Source organism: Trichosurus vulpecula, chromosome 9 (genome assembly GCF_011100635.1).
Source record: "Trichosurus vulpecula isolate mTriVul1 chromosome 9, mTriVul1.pri, whole genome shotgun sequence".
In the NCBI taxonomy this organism is placed as follows: Eukaryota; Metazoa; Chordata; class Mammalia; order Diprotodontia; family Phalangeridae; genus Trichosurus; species Trichosurus vulpecula.
In genome coordinates this window covers 86,978,440-87,000,141 of record NC_050581.1, presented here as the reverse complement: position 1 = coordinate 87,000,141, position 21,702 = coordinate 86,978,440, and the positions used below count along the sequence as shown (strand labels likewise).

The window sequence follows — 21,702 nt, the reverse complement described above, 5'->3', positions numbered from 1 at the left end:
TTTGATTTATCTGGGTAAAAGTGTTTTCATTTCAGTTTTTTCACATAAAAATGCCCATATTCTGTAAAAAATTATGGGTGAAACAGAACCTAGATGCAGAGAAGAATCTGATATGCACCTAATTTTGCAGAAATTAATCTGGGGAAACACTGAAGAAATAACACAATAAAATCTTCCCATAAGTTTAACCACAATAAAAGCCCATGTCATATTATATATAAGTGCACTGTTTGTCTTAAAATCTCTCCTAGTGCCAAAATGTAAGATTCCAATCACAGAATTACTGCTGTTAACAATCACTACACTTAATCTCCCCCCCAAAAATCATATAAATGTAAATATAATGTTGTTTACATAACAGGGTAAATTTTAACTTCTTTTTTCAAATTTAGTTTTATTCAATTTAACTACAGAGCACCAAGAAATCAACATTAAATAAACTCTTTAAAATGATTAGCACTTGATCAACAAATGAAATATCAAACAGTGACAAAATTTCTCTAAGAAATCCACAGTTTGTGATATCAAATATAATTTTAAATTTAAATAATAAAAAACCATGTCATGTTTGTCTACTTTAAATTTATATTAAACAGAAATCATAACGGTAGAATTTTAAAATGATTTCCTGGTATACCTTGTCAAAAGGAATGCCATATTTCTTCAGTACTGAAGGAGATATCAGTGTCATCTTGTGGCGAAGAAATGCATCACACCCCTGAGAGCTGCTTGGGAAGAATCCTAAATAGGAAAGAAGAAACATAACCACAACTGATTCAGTTACATTAACGAAGCTGAGCTCCAGGTTTTGTTTTGTTTTTGTTCTTCAAATTCCAGTTCAAATATAACACATTTAGAAATTGTCATGTTACACAGAGTGATAACTATGAGTCATGAGGAGAGAACTTCAAGAGGCATTGTGGAGGTAGAAATGAAAAGACCTGACAGCTGGTTGGTTATAGATTAAGAGTAGAGGACAACCCTAAGATTGTGAAGCTGGGTGACCAAAAGGATGGTGGTGGTTTTAAAAGAAATAGAGCAGTTCAGATCCCACCACTTTACAGATGAAGAAACTGAAGCCCACAGAAGTCAAGCAATTTGCCCAGTATCACAAAGGTAGAGAGTCAGAAATGAGATTCAAACTAAGCACTTGATTCTAAATCCAGCATTATTTCTACTGCTTGCCTTTATTTCTAGTACAAAATGATGGCCTGACCTGGAAATTACTTTTTAAAGTAGATAACGTGAAAATATTTGACATGAATCATATTTAATGATTCCATTTGTACATGATTCAAATTGAACCAAAAGTCTACATAAGATAAACTGATAAACATAGTAAAAGTATTAAAAAAGAAGCTAGGCATCGTAAGAATACAGTTAATCAACAGATCCCCTCATTTCCATCCCTCATTCTAAAAACAATCTATCTAGCTACTTCTACGGTAATGAGGCAGGAAGGTCAGCATCTACTAGGACCCAGGCCAACTTCTGTGTCAGCCTTGGTCAAATACCAAGTACATATGTCTCATAAATGTGAATAAAGTGTTTTAGGTAAATTTTAAATGAGGAAAATAAACTTTTACTTGATGGCATACTATATATCCAAAATATACTATACAACTTCAATCTTTTGTGTCTTAATCAGGAAGAATTCTATTAACTAAGCTTTATTAACTCCATTAACTAAGGGAAAAAAGTACCTGTTTGCTGATTCTTCTTTTCACCTAGCTAGCACTTCCTCACTCATAATGAGGACTGACAAGCATCAGATTTCAGAACTAAAAAATTGAAAAAAGACAAAGAGTAGAAAGGAGAGCGAAAGAAGGAAGAAAAAATGGTAGAGAAGTAAACAGAAGGCTGAAAGAGGAAGTTTGGGAAGCAGATCAAGGAAACCAGAAAGAAGACAGAAAATAAAGGGGAATTGTGAAATAAAGGGATGGTGTGAAGCTTGAACAATGTGATTACCGGTCAGAAGTTAACTTAAATTGAAAAAAAAAAACACTGAAGGAAGGTAATATGCAGTGTATGTATTAAGTACTTCATATCAGTTTAGAATTTATAAGATCTCTTCAGAATTATGATTCACTTCACTCTGAAAAAACATATTTTGCATGGTAAAAATTATGAGTTAAAACTGAATTTCACCTCAAAATAGTTGTCTCAGAAATCAGACAAGTATTTTCAATAATTGCTACCATACTTGTTCAACTAAAATATATTTCCATCAACTCACATACCAATCTTGAAATAAAAATTAATATAATCACACAGCATAAAATAGATTTTAAAATGTTCTATCAAACATGCAATAATTAGAGCAGAAACAGTAAAAAAAAACACCAGGCTTAATAGAAAAAAATCATCTAGTTAATTTTTAAGATCTTTTAAAGGCGAGTAACATTTCAAAATCACTCACAAAGGAGGAAACATAAAAAATGTGTTTTTACTAAACTTACAATTATATACTAATTTTATACTCACTTCTCCAAAAAGATTCCCTATAAAAGTATAAACATTTTGATGCTACTACTGCAGTTTTGTTTTTAATTTATCTTTAAGAGTCTTTCAAAAGTATTTAAAATTTACCAGATCACCACCACCACCATGTAGTAGATGATGTTATGCTGTTGGTGGAACAGAGAACAACAGAAAGTTCTAGCATTTTTTTTAAGTTACACTGATCTCTAACCTATCAATAAAGTCTGTCCAATTGAATTAGGTGGTTTCTTAAAGAACCTTGATGTCATCCTCAACCCTTTATTCCCACTTTCCTCAAAATACCAATCTACAGTCAAATCCTGTTTCTACTTTTGTGACCTCTCTTATATATATCCCCTTCTCAACACTCACACATCCACCACTCATCACCTCTTCAATGGACTATTACACTAGTACTTCTAATTGGCCTTCCTGCCTCAATTGTCTCCCCACTCCAATTAGTCCTTCATTCATCTGCCAAAGTGATTTTCTTAAAACTGAGATCTAACCATGTTACTCTACCCTCTGAATCAGTAAACTCCGGAATCAAATATAATGTTTTATTAAGCATTTATAGCTCTTTATAACCTGGCCCCTTCATACATTTCCAATCTGTTACACCTCATACCTCTCCTTACAATCTATGATCCAGTTACACCAGTGGCCACCTTGAAGTTCACTGAGCACAACAGTCCATCTTCCATCTGTATACTTTGTACTGTTCTCCATGCCTGCCATGCTCTGCCCCCTTAACTCTACTTCTTAGTTTCCACGATTTCTTTCAAGACTCAGCCCAAATTTCCACTTCTACAAGAAGCATTTCCCAGTCTGTCCCCCCACCTCCAGCTGTTAGTGTCTATTCTGTATGTAACTTGTATGTACGTAATTATTTATACACTCCCTGAGCGCAGGGACTATTTTTTGCCTTTCTTGGTCTCCCCAGGATTTAGTAGAGTACCTGATACGTAGTTAATGCTTAAGAAATGCTTGTTCATTCATTGAAAGGAAAAGAAAGACTCCGTATATGCCTCCCAGTCAATAGGAGCAATGAGACATTTTCCCCGCTCTTCACTTTTACTGGCTTTTGTCATCCATATTTACTCAAATCAAGCTCGTGCTTCTCCAAAACAGAGAACAAAATTTCAGCAGAAATAGAATACGGTAGCTATCTTAGATGTCAATATAAGTAGTTTCCAGGCCCTCATGTAACAACTTTCCCTGGTTCATCTTTCCCAAAGTGTGCAAATAAGGTATCAAGCTTCTGATCCAAGTAGCTTTTACAAAGAAATGCAGTTTGGATTTTAATTTTATGGAATCATTCTATTGTCTATCAAGCTTTCCATTGTTTAATTACTCTCCTTTACTCTGCTATTTTAGACATGAAATTTCTATCTGGACTCCAAAAAATTAAGAAGTTAAATTCAAATTAAAGACCAGTAAGTTTTGTAAATTCTCATTCTAAAAAAAGGAATACAAAATAATTCAAAGTAGCCCAGTTCAATTCATTTCCAAACATAATAAATACAACTAAGGAATTATTCTCACACTTTAAAAATAGCTCACAGTTCACACTTCATATGCATCCCATTCAAATAAACCTCATCAGAATTAATAGTGTGAATGATAATGCTCTTAATAAGATAGCAACGAGTTTTTATCTGTTTTACATAAAAATAATTTTTGGAAAAATAAGCCATAAACCCATAAAAATAATCATACTTAAATTTTCAAGGTAGGAAATAACACACACATACCCCTAAATTGCCCCCTTTAAAAAATATATTGAGAAAAAATAGAGTATTGTATAGCATATCCAAAGTACAGAGATATGAATATTTAATTAAAGGAATAGACAGCCTCAGCATCAGAGTAACAGACTAAGGGAAGACAATATTATTGTGTTCTATTCACACTTCACCAGCACAGTGCCACCAAAATACTAAGTAACCTTTCAGAAATTAGGTATTTGATCTATGTTATTTTTTTGGTCTACCTGCAGAACAGAGATAATAGTATGTCTTTTTTTTTTTTTTACTATATTTGATATCTTAAAAATGCAGTTTTTAAAATTAATGCAAAATTTTGTGACCATATATCATTGCTATCAAAAAGCAAGCAGAAGTTCCTCCCCTCAGTCTATGTTTCTGGTACTCACAATATGTTGGGAGAATGGTAAGATGGTAATATGATATAGGTGCCCCTAACAATAACCTAACGCTATATTTCAGTTCTACAGCATCTTTTAATAACAGGGTTTTAAAACTGTGTAAGTTTAAACTGTTCTTGTAATTTTTAAGTAGTAAAAACAATGCCTTACGAGAAAACAGCATCTTTTTTCCCCCATGAGAAAAGGTCTGCAAAGGTAACCAGTCAAATAAAGTTATAAAATATGTATATATTTTCCATACTTAACTCCAAAAGACTTAACTATGTTATTTCTAAATCATAAAAACTTTTAGGTGAACATAAAAAATAAGATTGGGTGACTATTTTTGAGGGCATTCAAGTAAGAACTCTCTCCAATGTCTCCTAGTTGCTTCCTGCTACTTAGAAATATGTTGATGTCTTCTCTATACTTAAAAAAATCCTCAGTTAATGCAGCCATATCCCTCTTTCTACTCCCTTAAACAGTTAAACTCCTTGAGAAAGCTACCTCTGCCTTCTCTTCCTCTCCTCTCACTCTCTTCTAATCCTTTTGTAGCTGAGCTTCCAACCTCAGCAATTAACTAAAACAGCTATCTCCAAAGTTATCCATGATCTAGGAAAAGACAAACCTAATGGCCTCTTTTTAATCTCTCCTGATTACAAACTAGATGTCTCATCCTTAAGTTTAAGACATCTTGAACTCAGTACATCCAAAAGAAATACTCATTATCTTTCCCCCTAAATACTCCCCTTTTCCAAACTTCGCTATAACTGTCAAGGGGTACCACCATCCTTCCTATCAAAACTTAGGTGTTATTCTGGACTCCTCACTCACCTTCATACACTACATCCAATCCGTTACCACAGCTTGTCATTTCTACCTTTGAAATATCTCTTATCTATGCTCCTGGCTCTTCATGTACATGGATACCACCTTGGCGCAGGTCTTCATTACCTAATGCCTACAGTAGACTATTAAATTACCCTGCTGGACAGTCTCCGTGCCTTAAATTTCTCTCCCTTCTAATCCATCCTCCGCTATACTGCTGAAGTGATATTCCTAAAGTACTGGTTGGACCATATCACTCACCCTACTTAATAAACCCCTATGGTTCACTATTGTCTCCAAGATCAATACAGGCTTGTTTTCAAAGCCCTTAACAACCTAGTGCTTTACTGTCTTTGCAGTCTTCTTTTACATTATTTTCCTCCAAGTACTCTATGATTCAGATAGATAGATAGATAGATATATGTAGATAGATATAGATATATAGATATATGTAGATAGATATAGATATAGATATATATATAGATATATATATATAGATATATAGATATATATATGCCTTCTTGCTATACCTCCTAGAAGAAACTCCATCTCACTTGACTTTTCACTGCTTATCGCCATGGGCCTGCAATGCTCACACTCCTTGCTGCTGCCTTGTGATTTCTCTCTCTTCAACACTCAGCTGAAACTGAGAAGCCTTTAATATGCATCAATACTCAACAAGCCTCTGGAAAGAAGCCTTTAATATGACTCAGTACTGCCCACTCTCACACTGCTAATGTCTTCCCTCTGAGATTACCTTCTATTTAACTAATATATGTATACATATATATATATATATACACACACACACATAGTTGTTTCCATATCTTCTCCCAAATAAAAATGTGAACTCCTTGAGGCCAAGGACCATGTTATGCATGATTTTGGTTTGCTACGACTCACTGTGGTATAGGACCCCATACTATACAAAGTGGCATACATTTATACATACTAAGCCCATAATAAATGTTCATTAATGATTTTTAAAAAGATCATTCAAAATGAGCTAACTAGCTTTATATAGTCCAGGGGACAATTTATGCATTCATATACCCAATGAACTATCGTCATCAATGTTGATTGTTTTACTAATATACAGTAACTGTATACATGTAAGTTAATTTTCTATTTAAGATATTCATCAGAATAGCACTAACCTTTACTCTTCAGTATGTACACAATGATTTTAAAAGAATTCTATGGATGGTACAGAAGCTTTAAATTAAAACAACCAAAAAATAAAAACCAGAACAGGAAAAGTATTGAACAAACCAACATGAAATTACTTGAAAATTCAAGTTTAGAGATTACAATATTCAATTCAACCAGCTTGATGCCAAGATTAGACTAATGGAACTATAAAATATCACACACTGAAATCATTTACCCAAAGCATGTACGCAGGCAAATTAGAGTGACAGAAGGCAGTTAAAATTTTTTTTCATTTTTGCTGGTTTGAGGCCCTTTCAGGTTTGTGATTTAGAACAGTTTTCTTTTTATTATTATCATTTGCAAAAGCAGGCATTTTAATAATATTTTTAGACTGTCAAGTGAAATAAATGCTCAAAGGGATATGTATTTACCACAGCGATAGTTAATGACAGCACATTTTCCTTCTTTAAAATCAAATAGTTCTGTGTAAGCTATATCTGTAAGAATATATTAAGAACCTGTTCACAAAATTATGTGAATTTTCACTACTTTGCCTATATTTTTTTTCAAAAATATATTCACAAAATTATGCTAATTTTCACTGTTCTGCCTATATTTCTTTCTTCCATAGGGCAAGAGAAATTATTATTTCTCTGCTATATTAATAGCCAATTACTGAAATAGGACTGAGGGTTCCCCCCCTTCCTTTTCCTCATTTAGAAATCAACCCCTATAGGTTATCCAGCCTTTAAAGGTCAGAGCTAATGATAAGATGAAATCTTGGGCAGACACACCCCACTGGGAAAACTCAGTTCTTATAAAAAAAAGATGAAGAAATTTTAATTTAGGTGAATTGGTGGATTCAGGCCCATGGTGTTTTATTAGTCACACAGGTCTGGGTAGAAGTGGTTTCCCCTTTTCTGTAGAAAAAGCCTAGACAGGGAGATGTGGCTATAGATAATTCATGCCTTTGATATAGACCGAGTGATATGCCCCAGACCTTCATTAGAATAAGTCCATCTTTCATTGTAATGTTCATTCTTTCATTACTTGTTAGCCAATCAGAGTTGATTTCCACCCTCAGATTTATCCTCTTTTCCAAAGGCTTTATAAGTATTGAAGGTTCCACAGATTAGGTCTCTTGGATCAAAGAGAGGAACAAATGAACCCACTTTGTTGACTACTTGATAGCTGTGGTAAATAAAATCAATTATAATTTACCCAGAAATTTTGTCTCTTGGAAATTTTCACTCGCCACACACGTTAAGCTTAAAGTTACTAATAAAAATACAATCAAGATGGCAAAATGCTTTTGAGTGTGCTCCAAATTTATTTATTTAATTCCTTTGTTAACAATTGCTGGAGAAAATAACCATTGAAAAATATGTGACAATAAATAAGGAAGGATAATATATTACAAGCAAAACTGTACTACACAGAACAAAAAGAAATGCAGTTTATTGACCACTGCAGCAAGTTTACTTAAGAAAAATCCCTATCCATCATAGCTTGCTTCTTCTATACCTGCTCTTAAAGGTTTTAAACCCATAAACCATTCAAGGGTTCAGTAATTTTCACTAAAATAAGTACTCAACAATGGGTTTATTTATTATTTTTTATTTATTTTATTATTTATTATATTAGTGTCTAATTCACAGAATGTTGAAATATGCATGAAACTAAGTACTTTTATTCACAATTTATTTTAATCCTTTATAGTGGCATAATACAACAATACAGATATGATTTCATGTCCAAAATAAACATTATATTAGGAGAATTATTTTTTTTTATTGCTAAAACTCTACTCTACTATATATTTGGATTAGCCACTATTCTTTTATTTTTTTTTTACATTTTCCAAATGCATTCAAAGGAAAACTTTAAGAGAATTCAATGACACTGCAAACAAACATAATGGGTTTAAAAATTGCAATAACAGTTTGCTTAAGATTTTTATTACATTTATATCTACATAAAATTGAAAAAAACTACATAAATGAGAAAGCAGCTGAAGGGCAAAATCAAATTGCTGCCTTTATTAGATGCAAGTCTAATGTCTTTGAGATAAAATATTTGTAGATGCCAAGGCAATCAAGATTTCAGTGGAAACCAAAGATGAAAGCATTCATGCATTAAAGGCAAGGGTGATAATTATGATGTGCAGACAAGATAATGGAAAATATCCTAGCCTTCCTTTAATTTTATGTTATCAACTGCTGCCTTGACCTACACAACCTGTAATGCTTTGGTACACGTGCTGTTATTTTATCATTTTAATTATTTAGCAGTATTCAATTAATTTGGAACAAGGTTGGTCAGTGGGACCCACAATCCACTATCCTGTGGCAGCTTTCTGTTGTTTCATTTCTAAGAATAACAGTGAAAACAGTGTTGCTTAAGAGCCAAATTAAATTTAAATATTCCATTCATACTTTATTAACCTTTTCCTGATTAAATAAATTGCACTATTTGGATGGCATGTCATTTTAAGACAGCATACTAAAAGAACCTTGGCAGTGTTTTGACAAAATGAAGTATACGGATGTCTATTCATTAAATTTCTCCTGTGATGAAATAATAAGAAATGTGGATGTAATTATCACTGGAAAGATGTTACCATATAGTTTCAACACAAAGTTCTTTACCTATGTATTTAAGGATTATGGTAATCAACTTTTAAGCTTTTCTCTAATCCAACATCCAGACACAGAACTCATCCATGTTAATACTCATGAAAATAGTTTGTCCCAGACAAACACCAAGATCACAATTACACTAGTCTTAATGCAATTGATTATATTATAAAAAACAGTGGATTTGTAATTATTAGCATACCAGAACTTTAATAATTCTATAAAAAAGTGTGATTGTGTAACTCCTCTTCATATAATCCCTTTTTAATTTGGACAAGCATAACTTTTGGGTTTCATTTTAAAACTGTCTTCAAAATTTACTGACATGGCAATGAAAGGGTCTTTCCAGAAGGTCCCCTTTAATTATTAAACTAGTGAGAGATAGAAAACCTAACATGGGGATGAACAACTGATTTATCACCAGATAGGAGAAATCACAGATAACAAAGGATTCAGCAATAAATGAAGACAAAATGCCTGCGTGTTCTTGATTTTCAACTCATTTAGAATTCAATGTCCTTCTTGAGTATTTGACAGTCCTCTTGGAAACGAAACCTTTCCTACAGTAGACCTATTTATTGCAGAACATTATATAAGGTTTTGTATTCAGAGGTATGTCTTACATAATTGGAAAACTGAATATAATATTAGCCCAGAGAATTCTTCCTTCATATTCTTGAGAGGGGAGGGGAGGGGGTACACTTCAAGAAAGCAATCTCTCAAGTCCTGATATGGAATAAGGAAAAGGGAAGGTTATGCCTTCTTTTTATATCACCAATCACACAGAGGCTTGACCTGGCACAGAAAAAAAGTCCTAGAAGAGGATAATAATAATGATAGCAACAATAACGTTAATAAGAATAATACTTCAAAAGCTTTGCAAAGCCTTCTACATGTTATCTCATTTGATCCTCAGAGGTAAGTACTTTTATTGTACCCATTTTACTAATGAGGAAATTGAGGTTAAAAGAAGCTAAATGACTTGCCCAGGACCATACAGCAAGAGTTTAAGGAAGAATTCAAATTCACATCTTCCTGACACTAAGTCTGACACTGTTCACTTCATAAACTATACTACCTATACCACAAAAATAAAGACTAATAATTGTTCCAGATGCTATGTGAGCAGACTTCTTCCACATGCTAGGCTACTTTTTGGTTATAAACACAGAAAGTGCTTAAGGAGTTTCGAATAGATGGCACGAATCAGGAGGGATATAATAGTATTGTTAGTAATAATAATAGCTCAACAGAAGAGTCAAGATAGCAGAGCAGAGAAGCAATCAGCTGATCTCTGACAACATTCCTCTCTAAACAACATTAAAATAATACCTTAAATCAAATTCTGGAGCAGCAGAAGCAACAAAATATTAGAGTGAGACATTCTTCTGGCCCAAGACAACTTAGAAGTTCCAAAGACAGGGTCTGTGACACTGGTCAGGGGCTACACCAGGGTACACATGGAGGGAACACCAGTAGTGGGACTTAAGAAAGACAGAAACAGTAGAAGCTTCAGGAGCTCTCAAGCCAGAGATGGTAATGGGATCTGGTAATGGTAACTGGTCAGAAAGAGATTACAGGGTACACATGTGTGAGCACTAGGCACAAGACCAGATGCTGTTAGGTAACTCCATTACCAATACAACCTTGAGGGTCACAATTCAAAGGTAGAGGGGAGTGTTTTTTGTCATAATGGAAGAGGGGCCCTGAGGAACAGTATCCCTTCAGGTCACCAGGAATCAGGAGCCCTTCCTTGGAAAGGACTACAGAGTTCATACCAGGAAACAGTGACCAGCAACAACACTGGATCACACCACCCTGAAAGCATCAAAAACTCCAAAATACTCAGAACTCCAAAAAATTATGCAAAAAAAGCCTGTAGCTTAGAAGAGTGCTGTCACCCACATTGAGAACAAAGTTCAACCTTGTTCTCCACCCAGATAGGCTAAAAAAAAAAAAGCAAACAACAAAAAAAGAACCTGACCATTGAAAAGTCACTATGGTGACAGAGAAGATCAAGACACAAACTTGGAAGAAAAAAATGATGTCAAAACATCTACAACCAAAGCCTCACAGAAAAATGTGAGCTAAACACGAACCCTACAAAGAATCCCTAGAAGAGAACAGTAGAGGAAAAATCAGGAGGAAAATGAGAGCAATATAAGACATTTATGGAAAGAAAATTAACAGCTTGGAAAAACAGGCATAAAACTCTGCTGACGAAAATAAGTACTTAAAAAGCAGAAGGGGCCAAATGGAACAAAAGGTACAAAATATGCTGAAGAAAATTATTCCTTAAAAATTAGAATTGAGCAAGTGGAAGCTAATGACTCCATGAGACATCAAAAAACAATAAAACACAGTCAAAAGAAAAATACAAGAGAAGAAAATGTGAAATAGCTCATCAAATAAAAAATGACCTGAAAATAGATTGAAAAGAGATCATTTACAAATTATGGGACTACTTGAAAGTTATGATCAAAGAAAAAGCCTAAACATCATATCTCAAGAAATTATAAAGAAAAGCTGCCACTTTATTCTAAAACCAGAAAGTAAAACAGAAATTTAAACAATCCATCAATTACCCCCATAAAAAGATCACAAAATGAAAACTGCCAAATTCTGAAACTCACTGGTCAAGGAGAAATATTGCAAGCAACCAGAAAGAAATCATTCACATACCACGGAGCCACAGTAAGGATCACACAAAATTTAGCAGCTTCCATATTAAAGAGGAAGACTTGGAATATGTTTTTCCAGAAGACAAAGAAGCTAGAAATACAATCAAGAATAACCTAGCTAGCAAAATGGAGTATAATCCTGTAAAGGAAAAATAACCATTTAATGACATAGAGAACTTTCAAGAATTCCTGATGAAAAAGACCAGTGAAGAATAGGAAATTTGATTTTCAAATACAAGACTCAAGAAAGGCATAAAAAGGTATGCATGAAAGAGAAATCATAAGGAACTCAATGAAAAAAAGACCTACTTACAAGAGATAAGCAGGGAAACTAAATCTTGATTAAAGGTACCATAGACAAGGAAGTAATATCAATACTAGACATATACACACACACACACACATATAATAGGATAGTTTCCAAATTCTAAAAGGAAAAGGTAAATTATTTGCAGGAGGAAATAAACAGTAAAAATATACAAGTGGCGGACCTAATTTTCTCCTTTCAGAACTAGATAAATTTAACCATAAAATAAAGAAGGAGGGTAAGGAGATGAATAGAGTCATAGACATGTTAGCTATGATACATATCTGGAGAAAATTAAATGTCTGGGAATAGAAACCTTTTTCTCAGCTATACATGATACCAATGATGGGGTACAGTCTCTGGGAACCCCCTTGAACTCTCTTTGAACCTTCCCACTTGAGCTGGCCTTCCCCAAGGCCATAAGCCTTTCCTTATCCCTAGGCCCAAATCTCTACCTAGACTAGCCCTCTGTTGTCCAGCTGCTTCCCACCCTTGATCCTACCAAAACACCATTCTCTTGGTTCCTGAAGTCTTGACCTCTAGTCACCCCAGTCCCATCAAGATCTTTCTTATAGTCCTCCTCAAGACCCTCCCTAAACTCCTTCTAGTCACCGCAGACTACCTGACCACCCCTAGATCCCTCCCACAATCTTTCTGTATATAAGATCCATCCTGCCTCCATGAAGGCGCTCAGATTCAATCAAGCTCAGATTAGATTCAATCTGGCCCACAGGCATTAGCGTTACAAATGCTCAGGCTCCCTAAGAGTCTACCCATTATGGCGAATCTTTACCGATGATTACAAACCACCCCATCCCCAACTTCCAACACCTTGTTGGAAGTTTCTGGTGCCTTGTTAGAAAACAAATAAATGTATGAATTTTTAAGAAAACCATTAAGTATTTAGTTTCAAATACTTTTCAATATGAAAAACTTCTGTGCATCCTCCCTGCCCCCATCCCCTCACATGGTATTAGTAGAACTTTAAGAAAATATATAATGGAAAAAAGTGACTATGAAATCTGGAATGCTTTCAAATGAATGTGTACTTTATTTATCATAATAACATACATTTTTATTTGCAAAATAGTATTACATGTGTAAATCATTCCATTCACAGTAGAGATGTTTTGCTTGTTTATTTTAGAAATCACACTGCACAATTTATTGACAGTAAATAAATATTAAGATAATGCTGGTACACATATGAATTCATGGATTCTTTGCAATAATTCCATGGTCTATAGGATAAAAAACACTGTAACATACCAAATATATACAGTACAATATGATTAAGCTCTTCAAATATACAAAACAATTATCTTCATAATGACTTTTTTAAAAGTAATACCTTTGCCTTTAAAAATGTTTTCTCCCTCTAATTTTTTTCTCCATGTTTGTCTCTGAACATATGATAGATTACTTAGGGGAATTCCTATCACTTCTGAGAGTGAATGACAAATTTTATTTCTTGTTTATTGAAGTAAAGCTATTCTTGATGTTGACAATAAAAATATGCTTTTTCAAATATCTTACCATGTAGTTCTATTAGATTTAAATACCAAAACAAACATACATGAATTATGCTTAAATAAAGCATCTTCATAAAACTTGTTATTTTCTGAAATATCGGTAATATTAAAATATATCATGTCCCCTTAAGACAGTATTCAACTCTACTCTCTCAAAATACTGCTTCAGAAAAATAGAGAACGCTGTGTGAAGTCATCACAGGCCTTATCAAAAGAACATGCAATTAGTACTAGATTCCATTAATAATCAGAAATTTATAATTTATCTCTTTTGATTGATCTTTAAATATAACTTTATATTTACCCTGAACTAAATTCAATGCAATGAGATTCTAAGGGTATGGAAAAGTAGAAGCCCTTCAATGAAAGGCAAAATAACCATTGCAATGTCTCTAAATCAGACATTTGAAGTCATATGATCCACTGGGTCAAGTGAAAGATGACAGGGGGCCCCTTCAATGAATTAGATTTATATGTAAGCTAGATATTTTATAAAAAATGTATCTATTGTAGTAGTGACATATCATAACAGAAAAATTAAAAAAGCCAATGTTTTTAAAATAATTAAACCATGATAAATAGACTGGCAATCTATATTTAATTACAAACTGTGAAAGAAAAATTAAGAATTTCTGACAGCTGTTTAGACAAGAAAGGTTGAATATAATTTTACCTTGAGCTAGTCGTTCAAGTCGCTTTCCATGCTCTGGAGGTATAGCATACCTAAAATTGTATAAACAGATATTTAAAAGTTATAATTTAAGACTGTGATCTAAAGAATAAAATACATAGTTATAACCAGGAAGCAAATTTCAAATAAGCAATTCAAGTTAGTTAAAAGGATTAAGATAGACTAAAAAGGGGCTTTCCTTTGTTTCAAAGAAAACTAAATTTCATTAATAATTTTAAAAGGATTACTTAGCTGAATATAATTTGTGGCTTTATAAAATAGGCTGCCCATTTATTATTTACATTTATAAGACCAGAATTATGTTTATTAATATGTTTCAATTAAAAGACTTAAAAAGAATCTTTTTATGCTTTGTCAGGGATGATAGAACAAAATTAAATTGTACAAGCAAACATTTTCCTATTAAGGTTATAATTTTCAACCAAATATAATTTAACAAAGTTTACCATTCTTAGAAACAAACCCCTTTCTTATGTATATTAATAATTTCCTTTTAAAATCTTAATTATATTCATTTAACGCTCTTCTAAAAATATAAGTACACAATTTTACCATAGTTTTTAAAGACAATATACTTTAAAGTCTTTCATTGTATATTTACCAAACTTAAAAAAAATAATTTCCCTATACTTTTGAAAAGAATAAACACTTCCATGTTTAAAAAAGTCTCAAGAACAAAAATTCGCATTTCCCAATTTAAAGATATTATTTAATTTCAGTTTTTCTGAAACTAACACATTTATAGGGATTAAAAAAATACATAAGATCATAAGATCAGGAGAAAAAGGGATGTGAAGGTAAAGGCCCATCCTGAGCTGACATAACTTGTTGTTTGCACCCCAAGCTGAAATCCCTGTGTATCTGTGGGAGGCAAGACAAGATAGATGCCAGTCAGCCTGCACTAGAGTAAGAAATAGCTTGTACTGCTAGGACCTTTGTAGATAAACAGATCATCCTATCTTCAAGGTCTAGCAATTCCCAAGGGGGGAAAAAAAAACACTGCTTTTGTCATTGCCGTTCTCCTCCCCTTTAGGAGGGAATTAGTCCTTTTCCCATCCCTACTGCTCTCTCCCTCCTGCCATGCCATTCCCATTTAGGAGGAGATTTCTGTCCTTCCTCCTCCCTTGGCTGCAATTTCATAAATATGTGGCCTTCTGTTTGGATTGTGAACTCCTGGCACCTGGAAATCCGCATACATGTTCATTTCTCTTATAATAAGTTTCACTTCTCCACTCATATCTCAGACTCCTGTCTCAGCTGAGTCCTCTATTACAGTTAAAACTGCCAATTAATTTCAACTCTTAATATTATTAAATTTCAGGTGCGAATTTAATGCCCTGATAATATACTGCAAAACTTAACTAGACTCACTGAAATTAGCCAACAAAATAGGAATCAAGGTGTGGACTAGTAAAAAAAAAAAATAACAATATGAAAATGTTGCTTAAAGGGGGAAACACATCTTCTAATACTAATCTCTATTAGATGACCTCGTACGCAGGTATTTCTGGCTTCCAGGACAGCTCTTAATTCACTCCAGGTATTCTTAACTTTTTTTTTTTTTCAGTCATGGAACCTTTGGCAGTCTGATAAAACCTACATGCCCATTTTCATAATAACATTTTGGACCTACATTCATAATTTACAGAAATGTTGAATTTCATTTAGAGGTCAGTAAAAATATAGTTTATCCTTCCAAGTGCATAGAAATTGTCTTCCAAAAACCATGAACCTCAGCTTAAGAATCTGCACTACCTGACACTGCCTTCCTAAAATATACACTGCCAACTCCAATACAATAAGGTATATCTTACAATGTTATGATATAATGTTATATATTATTTATATAATACTTTACAAAGAAAAAGTAATACCTTAATTTCATTTTTTCCTTATTTCTACACCAAAACAAAATCACTCTGCTACAGGTACTCCTTTTTTTTTTTTTTTGCAAATTTTTTTGCACTGGTTAAGTTTAAAAGGGGGCTAAGCCTATGTCTATTTCAATATCTGGAAAAGATTTATTTGATTGTTTCTTCAAAGTTTTCCATGATAGCTTTCCCTGAGCCAACATTTGGCAACATCACCCACAATCCAAAAAGAGAACTCCCTACATGCTATCAAATGTACGCGTACACACCCTCAGTTTAGCAGGCTATTTGCTTCATGCCACACTCCAGTGAAAAAATTCAAAGGGAATACCAAGCTGCTCTCTTCATATTTGTAGTCAGCGTATCATAAATCTCTTAAAACTAAATCCATTAATTTATATGTTTGTCCTTAAAAAATATTTTGCATAGCACTCTCTACTCTTTACCTCATATTACTGATGCTAATATGACAAAGTTAAAATGAACACTAAGCTTTCATGGACAAGTACAAAGGAATCACAGTATCTATAATTATAAGCTGCAGACTAGGTACAATATTTTTACATCAATCAAATTAGCATAAGAATGCAGGCTCAAAGTCAAAGAGAAATTATAAAATCTAAGGTATCAAGGTATGAACTAGTAAAAAAAATTACATAACATGAAAATGCAGGTTAAAGGGGGAAAAAAATCTTCTGATACTCATCTCTATTAGATACCTAACAATAATCCAACAAGCCTTGATTAAGCCCTTTCTTACAATGCACCACGCTGAGGATACAAAGGCAAAAATCAAATAGTAGATGCCATCAAGAAGCTTACTTTCTATCATGACAGGCTACATTTACATAAATAATAATAATAATAAGGTAAATATATGAGGCAGCTAGGTGCATACAGTGCTGAACTTCAAATCAAGAAGATTCAACTTCCTGAGTTCAAATCTGGCCTTGGGAGGGGGCAGAGCCAAGATGGCAGCTGGAAAGTAGGGACTTGCATGAGCTCTCCCCCGTCCCTCCAAAAACATATTAAAAATGGCTCTCAACAAATTCTACAGCAGCAGATCACGCAAAATAGGGAAGGGAAGCAGGGCTCCAGCCCAGGACATCCTGGATGGTCTTGGGGAAGGCTCCAACGCACCGAGCTGGGAGCAGAGCAGAGCCCAGCGTGGGCTGCGCCAGGACCAACCAGACCGGGAGCCAGGCAGAACAGGCCCTAGCGCCCTGAATCAGTGAGCTGTGGCAGTTACCAGACGTCTCAACCCACAAACACCAAAGACAACAGAGAAGGTTAGTGTGAAAAGCTGAGGGGGACAGAGTGAAAGGAGTTCATGGTTCAGCCACTGCCCTGGGGGCAGGTGAGGTGGGGCAGCTCTGAGGACAGAACTACAGTTGCAGTTGCTTCTGGCCCCAGGCCCACCTGGTGGGAGGAATTAAGTGGCAGATTCTAGAGCCAGAGGGTAAAATAGAAATTGAAAGAATCTACAGATGGCCTCCTCAAAAAGATCCCAAAAAGAAAACTCCTAGGAATATTGTCCCCAAATTCCAGAGTTCCCAGATCAAGTAGAAAATACTGCAAGCTGCCAGAAAATACAGAAAATTTGACTTTCAAACACAAGAATCAAGAGAAGCATGAAAAGGTCAGAGTTAAGAACAGTGCTGTGCACATAGGAGTTCTTTCAATCACAAGATCACAGAACTTCCAAGTTGGAAGGACCATTCTCTATTCCAAACCCTATTCAAACAGCAATCCCTTCTTTACAACCGTAAAGATGTCATCATCCACTCTTTTTTTGAAGACCCCTCAGTGATAGGGAATTGACCACCTCTCAAGGCAACATCTTCTACTTTTGGGTAGTTTGAATTGTTTAGAAGCTTTTTTTGGACAAGCCTAAATCTGTCCTTCAATTTTTACCCGTAGCTCCTGGTTTTGCCTTCTGAAGTTAAATGAAACAAACCTAGACCTGCTTCCAAATAATGGCTTAAAGAATGTTTCAACTTTTAGAAAAATCAAAGTATCTAAAATTCATGAATCTACTTTCTTGCCTTAGTAAAGTATATATTATCAAAAAAAAAATCTGGCCTTGGATATTTACTAGCTGTATGACCCTCCTCAGGAACTCAATTAAACCTGTTTGCCCCAGTTTCCTCATCTTTAAAATGAGGTAGAGAAGGAAAAGGCAAACCACTCCAGTACTTTTGTGAAGAAAACCACAAATGAGATCATAAAGAGTAAGACACAACTGGCTAATGACTGAACAACAAAAATATATGGGAGGATCAGGAAAAACTTCATGTCAAAGACAGCACAGGAGCAGACAAATAAAAGAAACAAGGGATTCTCTAGGAGACTTGAAAAAGTGAAAGTGCAAACCATACCCTGGAGAGCCACAGCAATGCTGCAGACAGGACTTGGTTGCATAGAGTGAAGGAAAGGGATTCATGAATAATAAAACATGAGCTGAGGGGCAGCAAGGTGGTGCAGTGAGTAGAGCACTGGCCCTCGAGTGAGGAGGGTCCAAGTTCAAATCTGGCCTCAGACACTTGACAGACTTACTAGCTCTGTGATCTTGGGCAAGTCACTCAAGCCCAATTGCCCTCCCTTCCCCCACTAAAAAAACAAACAACAACAACAAGAACAACGAAAATACAAAACCATAAGCTGGGACCATGACATTAAGCACTTTAAAACTCAAACAATTATATTTGAACCTAGTGTAACAGCAACGTGGCAAGCAGCTGCTGTATGGGGTGTAAGCCCCAACAAGACCAGTAACCAAGAGCTGCCAGTACAGGTTCTTTGATCTGCTTTTCTAAGGAAAGCAACTTTAAGGGGTTAACAATCTCACTTTAATCAAACACACATATAGCATTCACTTGGTTCATGAGGAAAAACCAGAACCCTGAACTTCAGAGCGAATACAAACAGAGACAATATAAACAGAACAAATCACGATACATAGTCACCAAAGGGGGAGGCCTCTTAAAAACGGCTGCCCAGAGTCTCCTCTAGTCAAATCACAAGACACTCTTCCACTAAGTGAGAGCCCCAAACAAAATGCTAACCTCTGAGTTTACCCTGTTCAGGGTCAAAAGGAGTCACAATCATGGGCCTCAAAACTATGTGAACTAGGCTTTCTTGTTTCTTAAGCAGGTCATCAAAGACTCCTGGATTTAATCAAAGAAACAAAGGTACGTGACTACTTCAGTGATCCAAAAGGGAAAACGGTAAAAAAGTCCACCTTAATTACCAATACAAGTAGAGGCAACAGGGAACCACTGGTATATACCGGGTAGGGAGGTCAGACCTGCACTGTAAGATATGCATAGGATGATTTAGAATGGAGAGAGACCTGAGGCAAAGAAACCAATTAGAAGACTGCTACAATAGTCCAAGTGAGAGGGTTTAGACAGAAAGGAAGGGAAGTGAAAGATATTGTGGAGGTACAAACAGGAAGATTTGAAGACTGGCCATGTAGACTGAAGAGAAGAGAGGAATCAAGGATAAAAGCATAAAGCTGGCAAAAGAGCTAACTGAATAATAAACGCCAGACAAAACACATCCAGGAATGAGAATAAACGTCCAGACTCTGGACAACTAACTGAATAAGAGACAGCATAAATGAGGACACATAGTGGGCCGAGGGTAGTTTCATGTTTATGAAGAGCAGATCAAGAAACGGATTATCTCCAGGGATCCCCACGTTAGAAGAAACCCCTATCCTCAGTTCAGTGTCATGAACAAGTACTAGTCCTGGAGTCCAAGACCAAGCCAGCTCTAAGTACGACTCTCCTCACGTGCTTCGCTTTCACCACTAAAGCCGACCAGCAAGATGACCTTTCTTTTCCAGTAAATGTCGCATAAAAAGTGTCCACAGAGGCCCAGTCAGCTGGTATCTTGGAAATGATGACCCATAGTGCACCTTGCTAGCTAACCTTCAGCAAATCAGGAAATGTTCAAGTCTCATATTCTTATCACACTCCATCAATCACTGCACTCAAAGATGCCAAAGTAGGAATCCGGAAGTGACAGTTGTTCTGTTTCCCACTAATCAGCATCCTGAAACTCCCCAAAAGAAGCGAGCATGTCCTAACACACATGGAGAATTAGTCTGCTAATGATAATAATATAGCCAGCCTTCATATAGTATCTACTATGTGCCTGGCACTGTGTGCTAAGCTTCTTTTTTTTTTTTTTTTTTAAAGCAAATATGATCTCATTTGATCCTCTTAACCACCCTGAAAAGTTAGGTGTTAGGAAACTGAGGCAAACAGAGGTTAAGTGATTTGCCCAAAATCACAGACCTAGTAACTGTCTGATGCTAGATTTGAACACAGATCTTAATGATTCCAGCCCCAGTGCTGTGACCACTGTGCAACCCAGCTGCCTATACAAAAAAAGAAAATTTGGAAAATTATATTTAGAACTACTACACCAACCTGATCTGAGGAACTGACATGTCATCACGCCAATCTGAGTATAGATTTGGAAGCCCATAGTTTCTTACTCCCATCTTCAGACATCTATAAAAAATATCCTTAAAGAAATACTTTTTTGGACATGTAAATTTGATGGGTGGACTTCATTTGTCCCTTCCTAGTGTGGACATGAATTATTCTTTCTTCTTTGGTTTATTCCCTCAACTTCTCTTTGTTTAGTTTGGATAGCTGGCATTTCTGACATCATCTGAAATAACAGTGATGACAATGGGTATCCCTTGGGTATCCTGATCTTACCAAAAAGTCTTTGGGTTTATTGCTCTTACATCTATTGCTGGCTTTAGGTCTTAGATTGACACTATTCGTCATATTAAAGAAACGTCCATTTATTCCTATGTTTTTTAGTGTTTTTAACAGAAACATGTTTTATTATGTCAAAAACCTTTTTGGCATCTAATTAATAATATCATCAATAATAACAAAAATAATACTATTCACATAGTACTCAAAGGTTTACAAAGAACTTTGTGAATATCTTATTTGATTCTCACAACCACTTTGGAAACAGATAATATTATGATTCACCTTTTACAGATGAGGAAACTGAGGCAGACAGAGGTTAAGTGACTTGCCCAGGATGACACTATTAAGTGGTAGTCAGGATTTGAACTAAGGTCTCCCTGACTCCAGATCCAACACTCAATTTGCTGCATCCCCTAGTTACTGCCCTGAAATAATTAACATATTAGTATAATACTGATTTTTGCTTTTCTTCTTCTTCATATGATCTATTATGTTTGTAATTAAGTAATAATGAACCAACCTTGCTTTCCTGGTATAAATCCAACATAGTTGTAATGTACAATCTTTCTGATATGCTGCGGTAAGCTCTTTTTTAATATTTTACTTAAAATATTCCTTGAGGGTGTTGTTCCACA

The 21,702-nt window shown here is 35.0% G+C and overlaps 1 protein-coding gene across 3 annotated transcripts in view; it reads right to left on the bottom strand.

The window, feature by feature from the left end:
* The window catches only part of KDM4C (lysine demethylase 4C), a 507,818-nt gene that overhangs the window by 352,220 nt on the left and 133,896 nt on the right, over positions 1 to 21,702 (bottom strand). For all 3 annotated transcript variants that reach the window (XM_036737952.1, XM_036737951.1, XM_036737950.1), the window contains 2 exons: positions 14,437 to 14,486; positions 638 to 741 (listed from right to left, as the gene is read on the bottom strand). In XM_036737952.1, the coding sequence (XP_036593847.1) occupies positions 638 to 741; positions 14,437 to 14,486 (154 nt within the window). The remainder of the gene's footprint in view (positions 1 to 637; positions 742 to 14,436; positions 14,487 to 21,702) is intronic.